General features: G+C 48.3%; 1 protein-coding gene across 1 annotated transcript in view; it reads left to right on the top strand.

The window, feature by feature from the left end:
- The window catches only part of LOC144170660 (chitin synthase chs-2-like), a 65,953-nt gene extending 41,196 nt beyond the window's left edge, over positions 1–24,757 (top strand). The window contains exons 6-16 of the mRNA XM_077700591.1: positions 648–732; positions 2,143–2,339; positions 3,774–3,853; positions 6,458–6,572; positions 9,571–9,938; positions 10,412–10,612; positions 12,869–13,263; positions 14,188–14,465; positions 15,910–16,232; positions 18,253–18,945; positions 19,838–24,757. Coding sequence (XP_077556717.1) covers positions 648–732; positions 2,143–2,339; positions 3,774–3,853; positions 6,458–6,572; positions 9,571–9,938; positions 10,412–10,612; positions 12,869–13,263; positions 14,188–14,465; positions 15,910–16,232; positions 18,253–18,945; positions 19,838–19,965 — 2,863 coding nt within the window. The 3' untranslated portion in view covers positions 19,966–24,757. The remainder of the gene's footprint in view (positions 1–647; positions 733–2,142; positions 2,340–3,773; positions 3,854–6,457; positions 6,573–9,570; positions 9,939–10,411; positions 10,613–12,868; positions 13,264–14,187; positions 14,466–15,909; positions 16,233–18,252; positions 18,946–19,837) is intronic.
- The last annotated feature ends 2,226 nt before the right edge of the window (positions 24,758–26,983 follow it).

The following is a 26,983-nucleotide window of genomic DNA, read 5'->3' as shown; positions in this document are numbered from 1 at the left end:
AAATAGAAAAAAAAACTGCGAGAACTGGGGAACCGTGTAAGGCCCTGCATTTCTACAAAAAGTCAGGTTTGTGGGAAGTTCCACCTGTAATCGCAACAATTACGTAAATGGCGGTAATTAATCGAATAGAATTTTGGAAAACCAAAAATAAACGAAGGAACAGCGAAAAGTGGCGAACCGTGTAACACCCTGCATTTCCAAAAAATGGAGATTTGGTGGAAGTTCCATTTGTAATGGTTATAATAGAGTAAATGCAGCTAGTTGTTGGAACAGAATTGTCAAAACTATAAAATCTGACTGTAAATTGTTAAGACTCTAAAATCTGACTGTAAAGAACTCGACAAGTGGCATAAGCGCCTTAGTGGACAATTCTCTGAATTTCCGCGGATTTTTTCGCTTGTGTAGTGTAGTTGATAACATATAATCGATAAAATGGCACACTTCCTTATCGCAGCCACTGCATTTCCCCTATCCGCGCTTTTATAATTTGTGGTAGGAGAGCAAAACTGTTGCCCACGACACAGTGATACCAGAAAAGCCAGAGTCAAGCTCAGAGCACTGCTTTTGTCAATTTTCCAAAATTGGGAAAAAACGGCGCCTGGAGCCCAGGAGCTGCCCTGACCACCAATCGCTTTTTACACTCACAGCATCTTCGCGCGGCCGTCGTACACAAGCGCCCTGCTGGAGCAGTCCGTGGCATTGAACATCCGACGCCCAGGTGGACCGGAAAAGGTAATTTGTATGCCCTACCAGCCAACGAATCGGAGCTCAAGCCAACCTTAACACGTGCTCTTTCCGTTTCTTTAAAATCCTGTATAGTTGTGTTAACTGGTTCCCCTGTCTCGTTGTTGTCGTTCTGTTTTTTTACAGCGTTTAATTACGTTACTGCTCCGTATGGCAGTAGCAGGAGCTGGGGCTCACGATTCGAATTTTTTCAATGTGGGCTTGTTTGAGCCAGTGTTTTTTACTCCAGAGGAAAGCTTTCGGCTTCAGTGCCCTCTAGTTTGTACCTATAGATATCCTGAAAATTTGGTACAGCTCATGCCCACCACTTCACTTCCAGGTCTGGAATAGTGCCCTGTCCGATATAATTTACATAATCAGAAATTAAGGGTTACCACAAGGGTTACGCGGGTCAGACAGTACTTTCTCAGCAGAAAAGGATCTCCCACACTGGTCCAGTATTCGACTGAAACCTTCCCTAAGGCCTAAACCTATGGGACAGGTCTTCGTCATTGCAGGAGACACAAATCGGATATCGATATTGGTGACGATGGTGTTGACTAAAAAGCTTACTAGTTCACATGACAATTGTAGGAGCAGGGACTATCAATTCGTATTTTCGGTCTTGCACTCTCGGTGGAGGAATATTTCGCCTTCTGGGCATGCTCCAGATCCGAGTAAGATGTATATTGTACCCTTTAGTGTCGTTCCTTCTCTATTGTTTTTATAGGCGATAGTTTTTCTTGGATCACCAAACAAAAAAAAATTTCATCCGCCCGTCCGTCCAAGCTTCGCACCACTGTCTGCATTTTTGCAGGAAATCGGCCAATAATAATACTGCTTCGCGTAAAAAAGTGAAGCAGAAACCATCCTTTCTGTGCGTGATTATCTACCTAAACGCTGTGCCTCCTCTGTTATCAGTCCCGGACCGTCCGCGGGCTACTACGTGATCCCGCGCTCAATTTTTTCTTGTATTACTGTGGGACCTCCGGTCGGAAGGAAATTCTCGGACTGCCCTCAGCACTCTTCAGAACTAGTTAATCCGAGGACACGTGCTGCCAGTGTTCGGATGGTAGTTCTGGGTATTTATGATTGGTACATATATGTTAGGGGAAAAGAAAAGATGGCCGCTCTTGTTGAGAACGAGCGGCTCTCGCCTCATGCGTACTGCAGCACGGTGTTGGTGGTAGGCAGTACGCTTATAGGCCAAGCTAACGGGATGGAATCACATTGCTTTCCTGCATAGCGACGGAGGGTACGGTGATCCTAGCGCGATCATTCCGATTGATTCTGTGGAATCGTCGTTGACAGTTTGATCGCGGTTGCGTGAAGTTTTGTGTTAACGAACTCAGTTCACTTCACCGTCCCTCCTCCCTCTTAAAGCAAAAAAAAAATTCCTGACGCTAAAAACGGGTGCAGGACGAAAAGAGCCAAGGCCGGACGGTGGAGGACACGATCGGGCACTCCCCAGGAGATGACGAGGCGAACTCCCGACGTGAGTCGAGGAGACAGAGCCAACTAGACGACGGCGATGACGTCACGAGGATCTATGCGTGCGCCACCATGTGGCACGAAACCAAGGATGAGATGCTGCAGCTCCTCAAGTCTCTTCTCAGGTACGAAGATACCGTATTCACACGAGTACGCTGTGGCAAGCGAATATGCGATATGCTCAGCAGCCGCTGGCTGGAAGGCACGTCTTGCGCCAGCTTAAGTATCTATAGTAGAGAGAGAGAGAGAGGGAGAGAGAGGAGACTTTATTTGCCCCCGTCAATTAGATAAAGGGAGTAGAGGACTTTGCCTGGACCCCCAATCATACTCCCGAACCGTCGGCCGGGATATCTTGATGCGCGGAGGCGGACAAGGTGAGACCGATGACTTGTCGTTGAGCAACTTCTTCCAAGCTGCCAGGATTCTCTATATTCATCCGGCTCGTCAAAGCTATAGCACAGGTCCATGCCACGTGGACCAAGTCCGCTGTACCGTAACAGCCCTTACACCGAGGGCAGTACACCTCGGTGTGCCATTTGCTTAGCAGTTGCGGGTTCCGAAATACCCCGTTCGCACCTCCCTCCACATAACTTTCTGGCTTTTAGTAAGGTTCTCGTCTTCTCTTGGGTAAGTCTCACGTCCGAGTTTATAATGGCTGAGAATATCCTGAAAAGTAAAAAAACTCTCAAGCATTTCCCCGAGGGTGAACATGGTTAAGTGCGAATGCACGGGGTGATGCTATGAGGGGGAGTAAAGTTAAAATCCGTTGGCATTCGCCCGTGAGCGCGCGCGAGCCGACCCACGGAGGTCTGGCAGTTTATCGCTGCATATATAGGGGGGTACGCCGCGCCGAGCGCGCCGAGCCAGGTGGCTGAGAGAGGAGGCGAGCGCAAGGGGAGAGGGACAGCGGCGCACGGCAGCTGCAGCCGAGCGAGGGGGAGAGGAGAGAGTGTGACGTCACGGTGGAGAGAGAGGCGCGCGGCAGCTGCTGGGGAGAGGAGGCGCGCTGTGACATCATACCATGACGTCACGGCGCGAGGAGCGGTGCGGGGAGCGGCGCGCACCCGCGCAGCCACGGCGAGGAGGCGGAGCGAGCGCGGTCACGTGGTGAACTGACGTCACCGCGCCGTTGCTACCGACGCTCCTCTCCACTCCACGCCGTTGCTAGGGAGAGGAGGACTGCGGACGCCGCCGCCGCCGCCGGCGGTGGAAGGTTTGGGGTCGCTTATAAAGTGCATTCGCACTTAAAACACGGCGTGAGCTTACTTCCCCTTGACGTTCTTGCAAACGCGCTATCTGGTCGTTAGGCAGAGCAAAGGGAAACACGAAACAGCACAAGTAAAAGAACGAAACATTACAAATAACAGGAAAACGAACAATCAGCAGTTTTGCAATAACAAAAAGCGCGCAACAGTAGCGGTTATACTCTTTTGTTTCGCGCAGGGATCATTTCAATTTGCCATCAGAAACATTTTAGCAGAGTGCCGAAGCTGTTGAACCAATTTCTTTAGTGACGCTCGCAGGACCACAAACGCTTTTTTTTCTTGCCTGTCACTCAGGATGGACTACGACCAGAGCGCCCGCCGACTCTCAAGGCTGCGCCTGCGCATTAAGGTCAAGCTCTATTACGTTTTCGAAGGTGAGTTACAACGGACAATGAGGCAGTGGATGCGTTCAGACCACCAAGACAATTCTTCTCTGGCTCGGCAGGCTGCAAACGTTTGCCTGGGACTCACGCCTCCGCGGTTTTCTAGATGCTTTGGATGTTCCTTTCGGGAAATTCCCAGAGTATAGAGTACACGTGGTCTGATTCAATACTGTGCTTCGTATTCCTCAATTTTTACAAAGTTAGAATGATTTTTCAAACATTCATCTCCGCTATATTTATTTATTTATTTATTTATTTATTTATTTATTTATTTATTTATTTATTTATTTATTTATTTATTTATTTACACATACTGCAGGTCAAAAATTTGACCCAAGCAGGAGGGGCTATACAAAACACAGGAATGAAACGAGTATGCAAGAGTACATAGGCAATAAATATATCAGAAACAATTCATGATACTCTGCATCTTATAGACATGTATTACAAGAGCAACCCGACAGAACACATTAATTTGAAAAAAGATGACACTGTAACGCTTCTGCAAAATCTTTTGCTTTTAAAACATCAAGAGGTAAAGAATTCCAGTCTGCAACAGTCCTGGGGAAAAAACTATTTTTGAAGGCATCTGTTCGAGCGAAAATATATGTCCATACGAATTCATGAGTGCGTCTCGTAGCCCTAGGTACACGTGGTTTAACGCAGCCGGGGAGAGGTATTTTTATTTTTCCTAACAAGCAGTCGTGCAGAAATATCAGCCGACTGACCCGTCTGCGGATCATCTAACGTTTGAATATTATTTTCTTTCATCAGAAGAGATGGTGAGTCATGCCTACAGTATTTACGGTAAATAAATTGGACGGCTTTTCTCTGCACCTTCTCTAACTGAGTTCTGATGGAGGCGAAAAGCAAAAACGCCCGTGTGTACGAGATTTAGACGCACGTTAAAGATCTCCAGGTGGTCAAAGTTAATCTAGAGCCCTACAGCGTTTCTCTTCGCTGCGTTCCGTCGGCGCGTTAAACCCTACAGTCAATCAATCAATCAATCAATCTTCTCTAACTGAGAAATGCCTTTTTTAGTAAACGGGCCCCAAACCACTGGGGCATATTCTAATTTAAGTCGAACAAGCATATTCTAATTTCGCTCGAAATGCGGTTTCGGCTTATGCCCTGCGGTTAGCGTTTCAAAAATGCTACCACAAACCTTTCCACTTTCAAGACAGGTGTTACAACATGAACATAGCAAAAAACACACACAAAAAATGATGTATCCCGTCCAAGGCAGAAGCGCACCACAAGCAACAGCAGAATTTTAGCGCTGGTTTTAAAATTAATCTTATGAAGCTTGGGGTAGACAAGTGAGTGTGAATATTTGGAAAGCTTCAATCGTAATGCGAAGTTAGAAAATCGCTTCAAGTGTTATACTTAATAAGTCGTGGCATACAATTACCTGCTATACATTCGTTACACACCCTTCAAACGCTCTTCTAAAACCTGGAGGTGCTCAGTGCGTTATCCTCCTTTTACGTACGCAAAGAATATACTTAAAAGGGCGCAATTGGGTCAAACAGAACGGGTAATCACCCTGCAAAAATTTTCTTCCGCCTTTTGAAATGTTTCTTGGTATTCATGCGAGCGAAACTACTTAACGAATATGCAGTTTTGGTGCTGTCTTTCTACTCGTGTCACAACAAAATTTTTTTCAAGTCTCATCAGTACTAACAAGAAAAGAACGTTTAGAAAAATAACACTTGGCGTGCGGTGCAATTATTCCGTAGTAACTCCTAACAGATGGACGATACATGTGTAACATAACAAAAGTTCGTTAGAGAGGGTGCGACTACGGCGGGACATTTTGTGTCTGCAACTGTCCGCGTGTCCTGTGAAGTGGTCGGAAGTGTGTTGTTTCGGTTTGCGTAATCGGAAATACATGTGATGGTGATCACCACGTTGGTCATCCTTGGAAATGAAGGAAGTTTGGGGGGGGGGGGGGGACAGGGGGGGGTTAAAGGTTAAAGGGTACATTCGGCGGTCTACGCCTGAGGAGTGCGCAAACTCCCACAGGGAAAGCAGCGTCTGCCGTGTAGTGACATCGAGATATAAATGGAGCCGTATGGGCTTTTCCACGAACGATGTAGCAGGGAATGTTTTGTATTCCACAATGTTTATTATCGTATGCTTGGCCTTAGATAATTTACAACTCTACACTTATTAAAATCCCCCCTCCACACCCCCTACAAACAACCAAGCTGTTGACTGGGTCATCAGTACTTTTGCTGCGCCGAATTGGTGTAAAACAACAAATAAAGGCGTCGGCATTCAAATAAAATGATGGTAAGCTCCTCTAATGCGCCATGATCACACCTATACCAACATTTTTTTAGAGAAATAACCTTCAAAAAGCTTAGTGCGCCGAAGACAAGCGTAATTTTAAAAATTTCATAGACGGACGGCACGTCCGAATGCTTATAGGCTGGACCAAACAGAGAACAGTGATCGATTCAATTTTAAAATAGGTTCATTAAAACAACCCTTCTCCGAAATCATACGGGGACATGTTCCTTATAAAAGAGAATATAACATCTGTTTAGACTGCGTTTAAAGTAACTTGTTTCCTATCCTTTCTTTGCCCAGCACACATAATTTTTGACGACGCCTTCAGAGACGGCCAAGACGCAGGAGGTCAGAAAGGCCGCGTGATCAACGACTACGTTCGGACTCTGATCAACACGGTGAATGAAGCTGCCTGGTAAGCATCCGCGACGTTCAATCTACCGTCGATGGCGTACAGGGTATGTACAGTAAAGAGGCAAACATGGTTTAAGGAGCAATAAATGTATTTTTAGAACGGAATCGGCCGACATGCTGACAACTATTTTCACGGTACACGTGCATCAAAGCATAGAATAGAACCACATTCATTCATTTTACGCACCAAATTCCCCTTTATGTCGTGCACAGAGGAAGCCGGAAGGAGAGCGGGAAATATGGGCACATCCTTCTTTAAGCTCCTCTGATTGGCCAAGTGGCCGCAGTATTCGCCAAGTAAGGCGTATGCATCTGGGTGGTCAATTAATAGGAATCTGGACGTATGTAAATGTACAGGAACTGTATAACTAGAACTTGTTGACATCTCAGAAAATCGCTTTATGCCATGGGGACTTGGGGGTCGTATAACCAGTCGCGTACATGGCACACAACTTTGAAATGATGGTTCAGCCCAACTCGCTGAAACCGCAGCGACACCAACTCAACGGCTGAGGCATTCCACTGCTGAACTCGAGACCGTACATTCGACCCCCGCTTACAGCAACCTTTTTTTCTCGTGGAGGCAAAAAACAGTAACAACCATGCGAGGGTATTACGCTTCCCGTCGTTGTCGGCCGACATATGCATGATTAATACCCCTGGGATATCGAGGGGATTGAAGAAGACACGAACGTCTGTATTGCAAAGAGGATCTGCCAAACGCTTTTAGTAGCACCAAACAAAACAGAAGCACCAAACAAAACAGACGTGCCGTTCGCTTCCGCATTACATATCCTCAAAACCTCAAAGCTCATTCGTTGGTTAGGCCCGTATATGAGTCCCCTGCCCCCTAGCCTCCCATGTGCGTGTGTATTTGCATACTTTATTTTTATTATGGGGTTTCACGCACCGAAGATACACCAGGGATATCGGGTGTGCCGTAGTGGAGGGCTCCGGGTTATATTTGACTGCCTGGGGATGTTTAACGTACTTTGAATCGACACACGGGCGTTTCCGCTTTTCGCCTCCATCAGAAAAGCAGCCTCCGCGGCCGGGACCGAAACCGTGTCCTCGGGCACAGAACACAATACATCTTAGGCACTGGGCCATGGCAACGGGTGCATTGGCATGCTTGTATAATTGTACCAGGCCTTCGTCCTTGCAAGACAGAGCTGTGTGCACTGACGCATCGCCTGGCTTATATCCTAGTAACACTAGTTAATTACTAGTACTAGCGTGGCCTGTTACGTGAATGGCATGTAAGGAACACACATGACGCTTCCCACATGTTCGAACTGTAAACAACATATGGTGAAAATTGTTATTGACAACGATGTCGAATTCCGGTACGAGGGTCACTCACTCACTCACTCACTCACTCACTCACTCACTCACTCACTCACTCACTCACTCACTCACTCACTCACTCACTCACTCACTCACTCACTCACTCACTCACTCACTCACTCACTCACTCACTCACTCACTCACTCACTCAAGGATTTCCTACTTGCAAGGGTCCAGCGATCCTTATCTGGATGTGATAACGTGTAACTCCCCCAAATTAAACAATGATTCTTTAGCTCAGCCTTAACTTTTCGTAGTTTTTCGGTGTTTATTAGGTATCTGGATGCGTTTTCTTCTGTAGGCAATTAACATGTAAACTAGAAATTTCCCTCGCTTCTTGCATCTTCTTTGACCGCAAAGAAAGTGTGAGCGGCAAGGTGGTTCACATCCTGGCCAAGCTCACACTAACGCGTAAGACTTGAAGGTAGCGAAGATGTACACAACCTTCATGACCACCACAACGGTTTCAGTCCGCGATTGCAGCCGATTTGCTTTTTTTTTGACCTTTACTCCATCATTGTTGCTATAAGTGTAAGCTTCGTTAAAGTCTTTCTCGTTCCGAGAAAACGATTACAGTGAGCGCTGGAGTTTTTTTTTTTTTTTTTTTTTAGGGGGGGGGGGCAATCGTACCAATCCCCCTAAGTGGGTATGCTTGACCTGACAAGCGTGCGTTGGGGACGCTGGGCAGTCGCCGCGAGGCACGCACACACGCGCGCTCGGCATTTTCTTGGCATTTTTAACCGCAGACACAGAACTCTAACGATTTGCTAAACTTTTGTGCTGTTAAAAGAAAAACTGTCAACTAAAACCTTTCCACTCGCATTGCTTCTCACGTTGTCAAGCATCGGTGTTGAGTTTTGTCTTAAGCATTGCAACAAGCTGCAGTGATCTGCTTTCCCAACTTGTGACGTAAAGAATAGAGGGGGGGGGGAGGGCAAACAGCATACCCCGTCTTGGCAATTTCGCCATGTTATAAATTAATTTACCCCTACCCCTGTAGCTCTCGAGCATAATATATGTACCAAATACGCACCCTAGTATAGCACTTCAGACCACCAACGCTGACCTTGCCATAAGTGTCCATTTATAAATAGGAAGAAGGCGCGCTGTTACTGTGCTTCTCTTGTATTCTCTGCCCAATGGTTGAGCAAACTTCGAAGAACGCTGTCACAAACTCTGTCTCCTTTTATGGGAGTGGAAATAAAAGCACCTCTCCTCCCCCTTTCCAAGTGTTTTCGAAGCTAGTACCGCGAAAACTACAGGGCGCGACCACGCCCCCTCCCCCTCCTCCACGTGATGCAATTTTAGACCAGTCTTTGGTTTTGATGCAGCCAGGGCTCCGGATTAAGAAGGTTGTTGCCATGCTCACATGACAGGCCTCCCAGTTATCGTTTGCATAAACTCCCGAGGAGTGGGAATGTACACTTCAAATTAGAGTCTGCAATCACTCACATTTCGGAACGATAACTTTTATCCGACCATCCTAGCCACGGAATGCATTTGCATTGCCAACTCGCAAAGTTGAAGAAGAAAACTGAATCGAAATCGACGTTTTAGACCAGGAAGCCCCCGTGCTGCGCTTTAGCCTCGGAAACGGCGGAAGGGCCTGACGTTTCCCCCTGCCCGTTTCTCCCATTTCTGTCGCCGAGCAGCAGCGTGTACGGACTGAACGACATCTGCCTGCCCCCACCCCTCATGCTGGACACCCCGTACGGCGGCCGGCTCGAGTGGACCATGCCGGGCCGGAACCCGCTCGTGGTGCACCTCAAGGACCGCGCCCGCATCAGGAACAAGAAGCGCTGGTCGCAGGTCATGTACATGTACTACCTGCTGGGACACCGCCTACAGGCGTCGCCCATCGAGGACCGGCGCAAGCAGCTGCGCAAGAGCAACACCTACATCCTGGCCCTGGACGGCGACATCAGCTTCCGGCCCGAGTCCGTGCTCTACCTGCTGGACCACATGAAGAACAATCCCAAACTAGGAGCTGCGTGCGGACGCGTGCACCCAACAGGATCAGGTAGGCAGGCATGCGCGCTGCGCGGAGGTAAGCTCACTTTTCGAAAGACATGAAGCGCGGGTTCCTTCATTTCTGAAATCTTGGGCAGACTGCGGGAGGTCTGCGAAATTAATTGAGCAGGCGGTGACGTGGCATTCCATGACAAAACGAAAAAAAGTTAGTTCACATATTTGATACCATGATATGCCACAGAGAAGTCGTTGAAATCCCTCCGATGTGGATCAAGCAGACGTTTGTGCCCGATTGGAGTGGGTACAAGTGTGGTCTAGATGCAATGTGTATTTTTGTTTACTTCGTTTACAATGCGTATTTGTTATTTACTTTGTACACGCCATATTGCGGTTGGTGTGTTTCTGACCGCTTCATTGAAAAAAGAACTGACTTCCTCATCCCATCCTGCGCAAGCTGTAGTGAGTCTAGAACTGTTTATCGAATAGGCCGCCGCCACTTAGCACCTGACCATGCCGTTCCAGGTCCGATGGTGTGGTATCAAAAGTTCGAGTACGCCGTGGGTCATTGGCTGCAGAAGTCCACCGAGCATGTTCTGGGCTGCGTTCTCTGCAGTCCCGGTTGCTTCTCACTGTTCCGCAGTGAAGCACTGATGGCCGACAACGTCCTCAGGACATACACCACCAAGTCTACCGAGGCGAAGCACTTTGTACAGTACGACCAAGGTGCGTCTATAGTTTATATACAGTCGAGCCCACTTATAACGAGCTCGATCGTCACGTTGAATTTGTGCGTTATATGCGAGCTTCGGTATATGAGTAATAAGCATTTTCTGCGCGTGAATACGCGGCATACATGCGGCGAGAGCACTGATGCGGCCGCGGACATAACTTGGACGGCGCGCGGTGTTACATTCGGCAAGGCGACCCCCAACCGGGTTCCGTCGCATCCGTCATGTGAGGTAGCGCGGTGGTCGAGCGGCCAGCAAAGGATGCTCCCTTGGTGATGACGACAAGAAGCCGAAGGCAAACTTAACTGGTTTCATGCATGGCGAGAGATGAGCCAAATCAATACAGGAACAATGCCCTTATGGGCGAGATTGCAGTACAGGACTCGAGCAGAGCGACACCATGGATTCGCTGCTCTAAAATGAATAAACTATCCCCCGAGAGGGCGGGTATTATACACACTCTCCATAACGGCTCCGTGCCTTTTCGCAATGTTTTTTGAGCACACGGCACGAACATAGTACACACACACACACACAAACACACACACACACACACACACACACACACACACACACACACACACACACACACACACACACACACACACACACACACACACACACGCACTCTTTCCAGAGTTCGTGAGGGGTCGCTAGTAGCGGCGCTCGTTGAGCCTGATAGAGGGGAGAGAGGAGATCTCTGCTGCGGTGTCCTGTGGGTAAGTCGCTACACGATCCGTTCTCAATCGCTGAAGTTCGAATCACCGACGGGGAGGCGCCCGCGCACCGGCCGTTCGCAGGCACGCTGCGACCTGTCCGAGGCAGCTTTACAACTTGCAGGACGCGCGAACATGGTAACGGCGCGCAGAATCGTAACAGAGGTGATGTAGCCACGAAGAAGCTTGCCGCTCGCCCGCAGGAATGGAAGTCCCGGCCCAAAAAGAAGTTATACATGCCGGGAAATAGCTGATAATATATGAATAATTGTCCTATGAATTGTCATTGGGGCTCCTCCGTTGCTCCTCCTGCTCGATGGGTCGCCATTGAGCGCGGAGCTCAGTATCTTCTCTATTTCTTTACAAATTGTAGAGATTGTTTACTTGAGCCGGTCTTAACTAGATCGCAGTGTTTTTTTTTTTTTTTTTTTGCTCCCCTGCGTAAAGCTATTCATTCACAATGCACGAAGGGAAGAACCTATGACATCTGGGTGCACTCCACGCGCTTCAGTTTCATGGCACGTGCTTCAGGTTGCTTGCTGTTTTTTTTTTTCACTTTTTTTTTCGGTCGAACTGGAGAAGAAAGCGCCTGTGAGCATAACAGAGCACTTTCGAAATTCATGCGTAGCTAATTTTCTAGCCCTACAAATTTATGTTCCGCCGGCTTGCCTCCCCGCAGACGAGCTGGACAGGAGAAACACGTGTGCCTAGCCGGTGATGGCACAGTGCCAATGCCAACTTTCTGCAAGTCCGCCGTCGCCTCCCCTATTTTCTCCCCTATCTCACTTCACCCCTATTCCGTTGTGTGCACCCTCCGTCCGCCTGCAAAGTTGGGAAAGGGGGAGGGCAACATGAAACCCACGTCGACGAACTTTTTTGTTACCAGTTTCTTTCCCTTTTTTTTTTTTTTTTTTTCTGGCTGCAATCAGCTTTGCTGGAAAAGGGTGATCCCCAAGCAGTTCATTCGACGCTTCGCGTTCCTGGAAAGCCGGTCAAGTGGCGACTGCCACTGCCGATCAAGTAGCGACAACAATGATAAAACGGGCGGCGTTGGGTAAAGACACGGAAAGAATGGCGACTTCCTAATCTTTGGCTGATGGGAAGCGATCCATGATCCTACACCGGGCGTCAATTACAGGACACAGATTTTCATGACTCTCCTGTACTCCTTACTTTTGCTCAATACCGGCGTTGCATGCGTTTGCGCTGGGCTCGTTCACACCTCGTTAGTGTTGTGGCGCTTGTGTTGCGAAGGCCACACGTCAAACGGTTGTTGCTCTTTTTCAAGCAATACCAAAAATTTTAAACCACATGAATACCACCGCAGTATCCTCCGGGTAAACAAATTGAGCAAGTTGAGAACACTATAAAATAAGGTGGTAGTTAGGCTACGTTACTGACATCCATCTAAACAAGTCATTTGATTCCTATTTGTACAACGGATGCATTGAAGGATGCTCCCGCACGACCCAGATTCCGTGATTGGCCATGTGACAAGAAGTGACCGTTGGTCGTTGGCATCGGTATGTTCGCAGGGGAGGACCGCTGGCTGTGCACTCTGCTGCTGAAGCAGGGCTACCACGTCGAGTACAGCGCCGCATCGGACGCCTACACGCGCTGCCCAGAGTCATTCGAGGAGTTCTTCACGCAGCGGCGCCGCTGGACGCCATCGACCATGGCTAACATCCTGGACATCCTCATGGACGCACGCAAGACGACGCGCAACAATGGCGGAATTTCACACTTCTACATGGCCTACCAGGGCATGCTGACGGTGGGAACCTTGCTCGGCCCAGGCACAATCTTCCTCATGCTGATCGGTGCCTTCGTCACATGCTTCGGCGTCTCCAACCTCACCGCCTTAGCCATCAATGCTTTGCCCGTGTTGGCCTTCGTCGTCACCTGCTTCGGCTGCTCACAGACTGTACAGGTACGGCACTTGTCTTGCTGCTCTTCCTGCACTTATTCAGCGGGCTTGAGCCCAAGAATGGGTCTACACTTATTCTGGGCATGAAATGCCGGGGAGGTTCCTACGCCTTTTTGTATGCGTTCGGCCCAAACACGCGCTTGCATGCTCGCCGCCAGTGCCCGCTTAAAGGGGCCATGCAGACAACATACAAATTTGTTTTATTCGAAAGATTTCGTGTTTTATAATGCCCCCCCCACTTCCCGCCATTCCAGCACTTGTACGGCAGCAAACGATGCTTCATTCATACAGAAATTAAACAAATTAAGGCAAAGTTTTGATTCTCACGCTGAATAGTGGCTTCTGAGTTCTGGCCAGCTGCGACCTAAATGGTCAACATCTGCTGGTTTTGGGTGCTGTTGAGGTTGGAAGAGCTCCACGGGACTTGAACTTAGTACTCGTCCTCATTGCTTTTGGTAATAAATATGTTGTTTATTCTCTCGCTCAAGCACAGGTAAAGTGGGCGAAGGTTGGATTTGTACATACAAAGGTGATGACGATGTGATGTTAAAAGTGAACCGTGCAAGCCTCTCGGAGCGCACAGTTAAACGCTTACAACCCCAAAACACACAAGAGAGAGAGTTTGCTATCCTTTAGGTCGGTTTGTATGTGGGACGAAGTCTATAATTACGTTTGATTAACATTCTGCACCATGCACGTAGTGCAAGAATTGCACCTATATCAGAACAGAATGTCGCTCCGCTTGTGCAGCTGGGGCGGTAACCACACGGACACGTCACTGCCTTTGTGCTGTAGTTGCATGCACCGAGTACCATGGCACCGACTTTATAGGATAACGCTTCATGGCAGCCTGTTTATTCGCCACCGCCCCGGCGACAGAAGCGCAGTTATAACCCGCGTGTGCCTTTGCTCCCCTTCCCCGAGCAGATGCTGGTGGCCCAGGTGCTGTCCGCAGCCTACGCGCTGCTCATGGCGGCCGTCGTGGTGGGCGTCGCCCTGCAGATCCGCGAGGATGGCATGGCGTCGCCCGCTTCCATCTTCTTCGTGGCCACCGCGCTCATCTTCATCATCTCCGCGCTCGTGCACCCCCAGGAGGTGGGCTGCCTGGTGCATGGCCTGCTCTACTTCCTCCTCGTGCCGGCCATGTACCTCATCCTGGCGCTCTACTCGATCATCAACCTCAACGTCGTCTCCTGGGGCACCAGGTGGGCACCTCACCAGCGCTTGCGGTGGAGAGCGGTTGTGACAGGTTGCACTTTAGCCAGGAACCAGTTTAGTCCTCTGGGCTTCGGAATTTTCCGTAATACGTTTTGAGCATTCAGTGGGCCGGTTGCTGATGATTGCTGGTGCCGCCTCGACCCACCTCAGGATGCAATGCGCGCGTTGTACTGGAGACTGAGGGTTTTCACGATAGCAAAAAAGTCAATGTATGACCTATAGACATCGCCTTAGAACGTTCTCGACTGCCCCATTGGTGAACGAAAGTACAGGCGGCTCAGCACAAATGCGCATCGACGGCATCTCTATCGCGGGTGTAGTATGTGAGAGTTTATTTAGTATACAACTTTATGGACCCCGCCTGATCGACAAGGCGCGTGACGCTGACAGGTTCGCCTCTAAGTTGGTGACTCAACCAACTAAGAGTGGTTTACCTGCGTCATACTGGCCCGATTTCGGACGCAGCCGGTGACAACGTACAATCTACCAACCGCATTTGCAAAGTCATTGATTTATTTGTTCGTGATATCGAAATACGGTGCCGGAGGAAGAGGACAGGTCAGAAGAAATGCGTGTTCGCTTTGATAGCCAACATCTAGGAAGCACTGTCTGGTGACTAAGGGAGCAAGACTATAAATCGAAGTAAAATAAAACTAGGACATATTTTAGCGGTTCTTACTACGCGAACACGTACGCGAACACGTACATTTGCAACATCATCTTAAAGAACTAGACCGAAAAGGAAAAAAAACTCCGGTATTAACTAAGGTGAATACCAGGATTGGCGCTAGAGCAAAAAAGTGCCCCTTTATTACTCTTGGCATCAGGCTGCTGAGCACGAGAAAATTGGTTGCATCCCAGACGTAGCAGATGTTATTTTGTGGGTGGAGGTGAAAACTGGAAACAACTGTGCCTGTGAGATCACTGAGATGTGAGCGCGCGTCAAATATCCTCGGGTAATCTTAATTTGCCCGTGGCGGTCTACCACTCGTAGCCCTGGTGTTACTTTGGACCTAGGACCTCAATGTGAGGTCTGAACGTCATCAGCCGCCTGTTCTGGTCCTCTCAGGGGAAGATAGGGTCCGTCAGCCACAACGTTGTACGAAAGGACTGCTGTGCCTAACTCTCAGGGTGAACAAAAATTGTGGTTTAGTATGGTCTAGGAACATCGGCTGACATCATGAGTAAACTATACGTCACGTAGAAGTCCTCATTTTTCACCAGGGTACTGCAATCTTAGACGATGCTACATACTCTAAGGGCATGCTGATTAACTGTCCGCCAAGCTGATGGTACGTTGCTGATCGTACGTACCTTGCTGATCGCACCAAGTTGATCGTACGTACCTTGCTATCCAGTGCAGCACCGTTTGACGCTGCGGCAGTAATAATAACGGTACACCCATTACAACGACCTGCTAACAATTTGCAGGGAGACCTCTTCCAGTTCGACGCAGAAGACGGCAGACCCGCTGTTGAACTCTGGCGGAAGCAGGTCAACGAGAGCGCTCGAAGCACTCATGACATGTCGCATTGGCGACATCGTCACGTGTTTTTGGTGTCCCCAAAAAAAGACGGACACCGGGGCTAGGACCTCGTCCTTTCGTGCAACCAGAGGTGTCGCCCAGGGACTGGAAGACATCCGCGATTGCCGTATACCCCTGCTGCCGGTAGGCGGGACGAAGCTGCCAGCACTGATAGAAAGTGAGGAAAGCGGGGATGAAGCTACACGGCCCGTTCATTCTGGTCAACCAGGTGTGTTTCGTTTTATACGAATGTGTCATTGTGTCTTTTCTCACACTCGTCCTTCTTGTGCATTGAAGGTAGGCTACAACCCGGTGGTCGCAAGAGCAGCCTAGTCAAATTCAGAGCTGCTCTATCTTCAAGAACCGTCAATTTTTTTCGGCGGTGATACCTTATTCCTCAATCATAGCTTGGTGTAGAAAAATGCCGGGGCTACCCTCGTCTACAAGGGCGGGTAAAGTCGAAGAGCTCACTAAGAATTACAGAGTCATCAGCCTACTGCATACAAGTAGCGTACCAAGTTCGTGACGCCACAATTACCCGGTCACCGCATATACGACGGTCTACTCCTTTGAAGAGCGCGCCAACTTGATGGTGTGATTGTAATGAGGACGAGAAACAGGCGTTTCTTTCAGCTCTCTAGGGTCCGCAGAAGGTAAAATTCGCAATATGACACTGTGCAGTCAACTAAACGTATATCTAATAGAGTTCCCGACTGGAGACGGCCGGGGACGCTATTAGCAACCGAGGGGCAGGCCGGCGCAATTATAAACTTAACCGGTCACTCTTACAAGCCAACGCAATAGGAAACGCGACATGTCCCTCCAAACTAGCATAGGTTTCGAGATTGCTAAAGGCTGCGCACCGGCAGTCCCCGCGCTTGATATAACCGCAACAGGTCACTCAAATTTTGTACGTACTTTTCCGCAAGCCTGGAGTAAAAAGAACCGCCAACCAGGAAAAGCAGCTTCCCTGTATACGGTGTAGGAATATCTCAAAAAACTATTGCAGACAAGACTTCTCTGCATCTCCTCTATCACTGAGCTCCGAGTGAAGTCCCGAATTTTAGAGGAAATTCCGGTGCACTAAAGGCTTAGAAGCGGAATTCCTCACTGAAAACTCCGCTTCAGTCTTCTCACGGGTTGTTATAGCCCTGCCTGGGATACGCAAGCTGGCACGGCAGCACGAAAACGGTGGCAGCAAACCATTCAAGAATTCGTTCGGTATAAACTAATGCGTCTGAAAAATAGCTATTTATTTTTTTGTGATTTTTGCTGAGCCAAATGACCTATGCCGATCACTCTAAACACAAAGCGGCCTGGCTCCCACTTCGAGCTGTCAATACGAAGTGCAGCCCAATGGACATGGTAAACACCTACATGATCATTGGGTTAAATAACGGTGTATCTACAATATTGTAGTAAACCTCTTATGCAGATCCTGTTGTATAACCGCTCCAGCCCCCCTCAATCATCGGCGGCGAAACGCCATTTGTGTGCCTTTGTCTACCCCAGCCACAGGTCCTCCGTTCTATACCTTGGTGGTAAAAGATGTAACCTACGCGTATCAGCGGTGCTAGTTAAAACAACTTTAAGGAAAGCGCGCCAAAACATTCTTCACATTGATCTTTGATCAAAAAATGGTCCAGAGATGCTTCCCCTTCTTCCGTCAAGGAGGCGCAATAATTAGATGTGTAAGGTATAATAGACAGGGACAGTCATCCCCCGCCATGCCGACTTCTTCACCCCTCCAACCTTGGGGAGAGGAGCAACACCACATCATGTTGTAGCACGCGGCTCCACGTTCACATTTAAGACTTCCTTCCCTACCTTAGGTCGCGACGTCCACCTTACTCATGGTCTACAATCACATGTTCTTTCCTCACACCACTTTTAGTGCACCCGGGCTATTAGACAGCTTTCTGTTCTTCTGCTGCAAAAAGCAGAGAGTCAAAACAGCATTCACAGGTAGCGAGGTAAATAGCAAAAACTGTTCTCGTGAATGTTTTCTGATGCCCACGGTCCATCCCAGCCTGCATTGATTCAACCAGCTGCTACTTCTGACATGGTCAGGCCATCTCCCCAGTGCAGATTACACGCAAGTGTATGAAGCTAAACGTTGCAAGCTACACTGCAGCCAGCGCACAGCAAAGACATAGCGCTGATTTGGTGTCGTAGATGGCCGTGTAGCAGAGCTTTCACGCCTTTATTGTACTGGTTCATATTGACAGAGTGTCCATACCTTTGTGCAGAGCATTCCAAAAAGGAAGGGGAGAGTCCCGAGCACTCCATCTGGCGCTCGCATCCGACGCTCAGACACGGCGTCCATGTGCTTCTACAAGAAGATGAGAAGGATTTCTGGAGAAGCCTGATCAAAGACTTCCTGCAGCCAGAGCAGCAGAACGACGCGTCCAAAGTTCGTGAGCTGCAAGGAAAGCTGGACGTCCTCCGTAACCGCGTAGCTTCTATCGTGCTGTTCTGCAACACCATCTACGTACTGGTCATCGTGCTCCTCCAGCACCACAGGAGCAACTTGTACCTCGTCTGGCCCCTGGGGGCCAGTGTGCGCATCGGCTATGTCCCGGCTAGCGAAAACGTTATCGTGCACACGGACAGCCAACACCTGGAGCCCATCGGCGTCGTCTTCGTCGCCTTCTTTGCCTTCATTCTTCTTCTGCAGCTGTGGGGCATGATGCTCCACCAGTTCCATACTTTCTCCCACTTGCTGGCATCCATTTCGATTGTGGACTCGTCGGAGTCTAAGGCGAATGATGCGGACTGGCTTTCGGCGTTCAGGGAGCTCCAGATGCCAGACACCCTTGACGACCTGCTACCACCAGCCCAAACTGATGGCGAAGAATCATGGCGGATGCAGAGGACGGTAGACTTGGAGTTCGTGCTCGACCGTAACTGGAACAACGTCAAAACCGAAAACGGACTCAGCGGTAAGCTTTAAAATAGTCTGCGCGACGCGATGCTTATACCTTGTGTGCTAAGGGCGGTATAAGCGGCAGAGATGCTTCACCCCCGAGTTCCCTGTGAAGTGGTGCAGAACTCACTATTCCACGAACAGCGGATAGTTGACTGGCGTACAGGTACAATTCTTCGTAAAGCGCACAGCTCAGCCTCCATAAATTGCTGCAGATAGGAGGCACTTGATCTCTTGAGTGATTTACCCGATAAATTGAATCGCCACTCCATAAGTCCATACACAACCATAAAAACGATTTGCTGGTCACCGGCATATTTGTTGTTGAGAGAGTGACAAAAAATTTATTGTGAACAGCAGGGTGTTGTTAGGGCCTAAGCCTTATGGGAGGCATCCCGAGTTTAAGACGCCTTTGGTGCTAGCTGGCCATCATGGTCCGTTCCACCAGTCGCCGCTGGTTCGAGGGCTGGGAGCTGGCCAGCAACTCCGCCAATTTGGATCAGGGGTAAGAGTGGGGGTTTGTTGACATACGCAGACGGGGTGGTACATAGGATACCAGCTACAGGGCAGACGTTAGAAGTGGCGGGTATTAGGCGGGGTACATAGCGTGTAAATGGGAGTTATGTCGAAATGAATGGATTTGTAGGCGCCTGAAATCAGTTGCTTTGTCGCGTGCTAGTTTTCAATGATATGGTGGGAAGCAGCGGCGGGCGTTTTGGTTGTGTGCTAAAGTATTGATGTATGTGTAGAATCCCCCGTCGTGTTCTAACCATCATGGAACATTAAGTACCGCAAACCGACCTGTGCGTGCTATTTATGCATATTGACAGCGCAACACTGTTTGTGCATCCCATCTCTCTGTTTGCTAATCACTTAGCAATGGGCACATTTCTTTTTCTGTGGTGCAGCGGTGGATGAGGCGGACACGTGGAGCCGAGATGCCGTGGTAGCCAAGCTGCAACGGCGCCTGAGCGACCCTTCCGTCCTCCGTCGCTCACGAAGATATGTAAAGCGTGCTTCGTCGTTCTACAGTTGACGATTATTATTACCACTATAAAACCCCTTGAAAACTTCACAAGCTGCAAGATTGATTGCACGCGACCGGTGGAAGTGATATTAACGCATCACTGAGTCTTGACTTGATTTTGCACATTCTCCTGGTGAAACTGATCGCGCAGAAAGAGCATGTGCTTGCTTCGCAGAAAATCATGCATAAAAGCGCGCTATCATTCCGTTTGATTGTGGCATACGACGACAACGCTACGATCAACAAACGTTATAGTGCATTCCCTGGACCCACGGAGAACCCGTAGACAGTGCACTACACTTCCTTGCATACGGCACGTCTTGTGTTACTGCCCGCAGCATACAACTCATCGCGAAACAGCGAAAACAACTCTTGTGCGGCTGCTACGCGGAAACTCTTTAGAGCTGCGTCACTTTCTTGGTCCGTGGCACAAGCACGCTGACGCGGTGCGAGGGACAAAGACTCTGTTAACTTTCTTGCCTGACTCGGGATTAATCGAGGTTCTTTAACCTTGGGATCCTCAGATTTTTTTCTCCTAGTGCTGTAAATTTTTCTACGTTCGGAACTAATCTTATTTTTTTCTCCCCTTATTTCACTGTTGCTGGGTGCTTCTTCCCCCTTCTTTTTTTTTTTTTCTTTTTTCGCCTCACTATGTCCCCCCCATCCGAAGTAGCAAGCCCCGCTGTTTGTGGGGCTAACCTCTTCAGTGTCCATTAAAGATAGATTTCTCTCTCTCTCTCTCTCTCTCTCTCTCTCTCTCTCTCTCTCTCTCTCTCTCTCTCTCTCTCTCTCTTTGCAGACTATGGGGAGGATAGAATCCTGTAAAACCTTAAGGCATATATCTTGCTCTTTCGCATCTTAAGTGTGTCTACACCTCGTTACGTAACTAGGTTTCCGGTTAAATCATGTTTTGTACAGCAATGATTCAGTTTGTTTCCTTATCGTGTTTATCACACTCTCTACTGCCATGTATAGAGAGGGCTTTATTCTTGCGCCTTCCCCTTTTCCAGCTATTTAGTGTCACTTTATTCACCCCCATCCGAAGTAGCAAGCCCTGCCGTCAGTGGGAATGACCTCCTCAGTTTTCATCAAATCTTTCTCGCTGGCTCTTTACAAACCCATAGGCAAGAAGAACGCGCGGAAAAATAATCGCTTTTGCAGATGTTGAGTCACCTCACATGGAAGCGGACCTTAAGGAACAAAATTCCCATTCCCCTCAAGATACCCAAGTTTACCTTCCACATTTAGTCTGAATAATCGATTTACTGTTAGCAATACCTTTACAGATATAAGCGTCTTCTTTTTTTGGCGTGGGGACGGCCGCGCGCGTTGAGTCACACGCAAGTAAAACAAACCTAGCTAGTTTCCGCGACAGGATGACCCCGTAACCATATTCACGTTATCGCGTTGCTGTTCCGATAGTTTGAGAAGTTAAATCAGCTTGCTAGGCGCATTTTTGGTAAAGTTCCAGCCGAAAGACGAAATGTAAACAAGCCGTCACCCTAACTTCGAGAACCTTTCCGTCATGGCGAACGCGATTAGACGGAGCTAAGCGAATTTAGACATAGCTAAGCGGTAATAAAGGCAGCAGAACGATTCTGCACCACGCTGTATGCCAGTTACGTTATACCAGGGGAAACTACTGAGAACACAAACTCAAATTGCGACGTTTCATTAAGTTGGAAAGGCTTTAAAAGGAATGAGAATAGGAAAAGCTGCAGGCGACGACGGCATAACCGTTGATCTTTTGAAGGAGAGAGGAGATATTGTACTGGAAGAGCTTGCTGGGCTGTTTTCAGAATACTGAAGACTCAAAAAGTGTACATAGGTTCGAAAACCGCCAACATTAATCTGATTCATAAGAACGGAGGCCCCAAGGACCTCAAAAATTAGACCGATCAGCCTACTCTGAGTTGTTTACAAGCCCTTTACCAAAGTTATAGTTAGCCGCATAGGTGACAGCCTAGATTCCCAACAAGCCAGCCAGCAGGCTGGGTTTAGGAAAGGGTACTCAACCATGGACCACATCCCACATTTTTTTTTTGCTAATAAATAAGTTTATTCTCTCTCTCTCATGCCGTCAATCAAGAGATAGAAAAATCCGCAGAGTACACTAAACCCCTTTAAATTGCATCTGTAACAACAAGAAAGGGTTTGATTCCACATTCACCGCATCAGTATTACAAGTACTAAAAGACCAGAGAATAGAGCAGACCTACATAAGACTTCTAGAAGACATATATAAGGAATGCATGGTACGGATAGCCCTCCACAAGCAAAACGATAAATTTCCTATCCGAAGGAGAGAAAGACAGCGAGATACCATCTCCCCAATAGTATTCACAACATGTCTAGGGGGGATATTTAGAAAGCTTGACTGGGAAAACATGGGAACAAGGATAAACGGGGAATAATTCAGCCATTTAATGTTTGCGGACGACGTAGTAACGCTGCGGACGAAACAATAACACTGAATTGTTTTCTACCTTACTATTTTCGGTACCTCCTAAAGCACGAGCTTGAAACATAATATATCTAAGGCTTCCGCGTAAGGAGAGCAGGGTGGCATCTCAGCGATACACAGCTAACGTTTACAACTCACTGTTTCCCATATTTACGAAATTTTAAAAAATCACAAGCTATTTCAAAGCTGCTTATATCACGCCGATAAAAGGCGACAGAGAGTTTTGAACAAAGGTACAGTGTCATGTCTTGATTGGTGGACGTTGGTACAGAAGGTACGAACACAAGTAGGCTTTCAATAGCAACTGCAGTACACAAGCTGAATCTGATAATCGGCTGCTGCTGCTCTTATACAACTCCGCCTGTTCAAGGTCACCTGTCGCGCGAGGGATAAAAAATTCCTGAATGAGACTAAAAAGGTCCGCTCCTGCAAAATTCTGGACTTGATACCTCAGGTGGTTGGTGAAAATGACATCTAATGAGGGTTAAATGCTAAAACGGATAGCAATAATAAAAAAGAAAGAAAAACTTACTTATGATTGCTATACTGCCTAATGCGATATTTGTGCGCAGCAGGAAGTGCAGTCTCCACGGTCACCGCGCATATCTGCTGCGTCTCAGGAAGTGATGGCGGGATCAGTGAACGCACGGGGGCCCGCGCTACTCTGGTGCTATCTCGCAGCGCGTCACCGCCACCGACGGCGAGCCTATTGTTGCAAATCGCGTTTCAACTTACCGCGCAAATGTCACGTGATTCGGATGAGCCACGCACGGGGAAGCAGAGAGCATGTTGTTGCACATCGTGCTCGAACCTCCCGGGCAAATGTCACGTGGTTTGGATGAGTGGCGAACGTAGCAGCGTCTGGGGAAAGTGCGAGGGGCAGGGTGCTCCTTGCAGGTGGTGCTGCTCCTTGGCGGCGACTCATGGCGAAAGTGAAGTGTGAAGGAGAGGCAGGAAGAGAGCTGACGCCATAGCCGCGCGTGCCGCCCTCCCCCTCACAGCTTCGCCAGACACTCCTCTCCGTATTCTCTCTGCATTTGTTGCTTCGTTCGCTCAATTAGTTACGTGAACGGCGACGGACGACTTCGCCGCCGACGCCAGAGGGCTGTGCTCTAAAACCATCAGACGAACACACGCACACATAAACAGAAAAAACCTGCCGTGTAGAAAAAACAAAAGTCTCTTAGGAAACACACCAGAGCTTTAAAGCCCCGCAGCGCACTGTCTTTGCTGTCCCAGGGGACTAAGAAGTCCATCATGCTGAGATTTCTCACCCGTAGTGAAGCTCGTGCCGTCATTTGCACCGAGGATAGGCGTGTACAAACAGAAAACACGTCTTCAGTGTCCTCTCATGCACCGCAAAGGGGACACAGAGGAGATGCCACCAGTCCGACTTTGCAAAGAAAGCTTTTGGCATAGGCTATGGCATAGGCTACCGGGAGGCGTCTTTGACCTTGAGCGGCAACTTGCGCGGCTGTGTCGCGTTCACGTCTTTGCTTGTTTTTACTGCGTTGCTTGTTTTTATTGCGTCAACAATGGTTAGGGCATGTCGGCAAACGTTTTAGCCATTGATGCCCGGGCACAGCCCAACAGAAGGACAAGAAACAAAGAGCTGGCGTGGAAAGGTGTGACGGCATGCCCCACCGGCGGCGGGGTTGGTTGCGGTCATTGAGTTTCTCACTAGCTTACCTAGAGGAGAATCTGCCGCTAGTGTCTACGTGATTCTGCGAAAGCGCTCCATGTCTCCATGGGTGCCTCCATACCCGGTAGTTCGGCCGGAAGTTCCGCTTCGCATGGCCGGCAACGACTTTGTTAGGCAAATGAAGTTTATGTTTAAAAATGCTGCCAAAAGTGTCGTGATTGATACATTTTACTTGTATAAAACTGCTGTGTTAGAGTGCTTAGTTTGAGAAATAATTCTGGGGGTAAGAAAGAAAAAAAAGCAGGATTCCTGCATTTTGCTCACGCCGCCAGATACAGCAGGCCATCCCCTGTATATTTATACATTATTACAAACCCGAAACTAGATGCGGTATTCGTTTTTTTTGTGATATTCAGCTCGAAAGTGATTATTTATATTGTCTTAAAATGTGTTTATGCTTTTTCTCAATACTGTATTATTGTCGTAACCTTTGCTCTTGGTAGGCGAAGCAGATGCAACAGCTTGAGATGCAAAAGTGATGTCGTCACTTGTATTTATTTATTTTGTCCAAGTAGATATAAATAAAGCTCTAGGCGAAGCCTATTACCGCAAGTAAGTCTTCAAGAACGGGCGCAAAGCATTATGAAACTGCATTATTGCTTCAAATGGTAAATAAATACCGGCTTGTCGAGTCACCATGTGTGCTGCCTCATTGCGCCCTCAGTGCATGCTTCAAGGGGTAACCACACGCAGCGACGGTGACGAGCGACCCAAAAATCGTAACTCAAAGGGTACAACGAATGCAAGTGTGGGCGACAGCGGCAAGGCGCATACACAGGCTGCTCCTCGCTCACTTTTTGCCTGCCAGAAGCAGCCCACAAGCGGGCGGCAGCGACGATACAGTGAACTGTAGCAACGAGCGACGACGACGGATGACATTGGCGGCAGTATATTATTTTTTGTTCGCTTGCCGCCGTCGCCCACACTATGAGCTGTTTGTTGTACCTATTGAGTTACGTTTTCCGCGTCGCTCATCGCCGTCGCTGCATGTGGTCACCCTTTCACCTTGAGAAACTCCCCGCTAGCGCGAGCACATAAGCTAAGTGGTAATTATGCTGTTATTTAGACATATCTGTGATAGCCATTCAATGCCAGAAAGTGGTATGCCGAAAACTAAAAAAGCATGCCGGAAACAGAAATAAAGTAAACACTTCAGAGCCGACAAGTCTAATCCGTAGCCCATTTGTACTTGCCACTTGCTCCCAATCCGATTCTCCGGAAATTCCCATGGCGGCACGCGATTGCAGCGAGTTTCCACTCTAGGTAATATTGAGAAACTGTGTGGGTTGCGGTGACGCCGCGTAGGGGTCTTTAGCGGCCTAGTTGCTCGGAGAAACGTCAGGTCGAGGTGCTGGCTGGCAGCTTTTAATGGCTCGGGGTGTTGGCACGGTTTGCGACAAACGCTGAGTTTCAGGCTTCTGAAGTGAGAGAACTCCTAGCAGAACACGAGCTCGAGAACATAAAAAAGACAGATATCTCATAAAATGGCATTTTAAGGCATATTTAACATAAAAAATGTACTTTTAGGTGCTAAAAATCCCACAAAGGCAAGGACCTCAAAATAGGCCCTTGGGCACAATAAATGATTGCTTAAAATGTTTCTTTTCTCTTAGTTTATGCTTATTAGGGGCCAAGCCCCTTAGGGGCCCTGGCCTTTCATCGTCGTCGTGGTTTCAGTAGTCGTGTTACTAAAACACCGGGACACTCGTTTCCACCGCCTTGCGCTAGAACGTAACGCGTGCTAAAAGAACACTCCGGGACACTTGTTTTCGAACGCCTAAGTATTCTAACCACGAAGCACTAGAACGCTTCGTGCTACAAAGACACGAGGCTTGTACAGCAAAGCTGTATACCTGTACCCCCCGACGGTTTCATCTCCGTGGGCAAAAACGCCAAAGCGCGAAGAATACACTTATATACTGCACGCTCCGCCCATCCCCAGGTTTCCCGTTAGTGGAGATGGCCAAGGATTTTTTCATGTTCAAAAGGCTTGATGCGCGCTCGAGGGGAAAAAAAAAGACTGCCATGTGTTCGAGATTTCGGCGCACGATAAAGATCCCCAGGTGGTTAAAATTAATCCGGAGCCCTCCACTACGGCGCGCCTCACCGCCTGCGTAGCGTCAGCCCGTCAAACCCTACAATCAATCAAATATACCTTATAATGTCTTCTTTTTGCTGAACAATGTTGACAAGTATGAAATATTCTACTAAATTTAGTTTCTTAGAAATGTTTTGCCGATGTAAACGTCTCGCTGAATAATTCACCTAACTTTTCACCGTGTGGTTGAATCGAGGGACGGGTCCCGATAGTATAGCTTGCAATGATAAATTGTTTTTGTGACAGGCATATATGCTGTGTGTTCTAGATGTTTTCAGTGTAAGGGTTTGTGTGTACTGCCAAATAAACTTTTCCTAAGCACAGACATACTTACAGACATACCGAAGTTTCCGCATTTACAGTAAGAAATACTATCGTCTTTCAAAAACACGGTAATCCAGAAAGCTTAAAGGGGCCATGAAGACAAAATGCAAGTTTGGTTCATTCAAAAGATAGCCCCGTTAAAATCATGCTGACACCACTTTTAACGTAAACTTCGCTCAAATAAGCTGTACAATTAGGAAAAAAGGGGAATGGTCATGCGACCAACTAGCTCATTTCCCGCGACAGAACCTATGTAATACCAGCCGGCTCTGCGATTGGCGGAGGCCGGAAAAGCAAACGCAAATTAGGCAGAACTTATAAGCTTGCCGAACGAGCTATTTGCGCTTGAATTTAGGGCACACGCTTCTTAGATCAGTAAGAATGATGGAACAAACAGTAGAAGTTGGGAAAGCACACGTAACCATATAAGTACCGATGC

This window comes from Haemaphysalis longicornis, unplaced genomic scaffold (genome assembly GCF_048455015.1).
Source record: "Haemaphysalis longicornis isolate Haplotype H1 unplaced genomic scaffold, Haemaphysalis longicornis Haplotype H1 scaffold_2, whole genome shotgun sequence".
In the NCBI taxonomy this organism is placed as follows: Eukaryota; Metazoa; Arthropoda; class Arachnida; order Ixodida; family Ixodidae; genus Haemaphysalis; species Haemaphysalis longicornis.
Note: the sequence above shows the minus strand (reverse complement) of the source record. Positions and strands in the feature narration are given on the sequence as shown.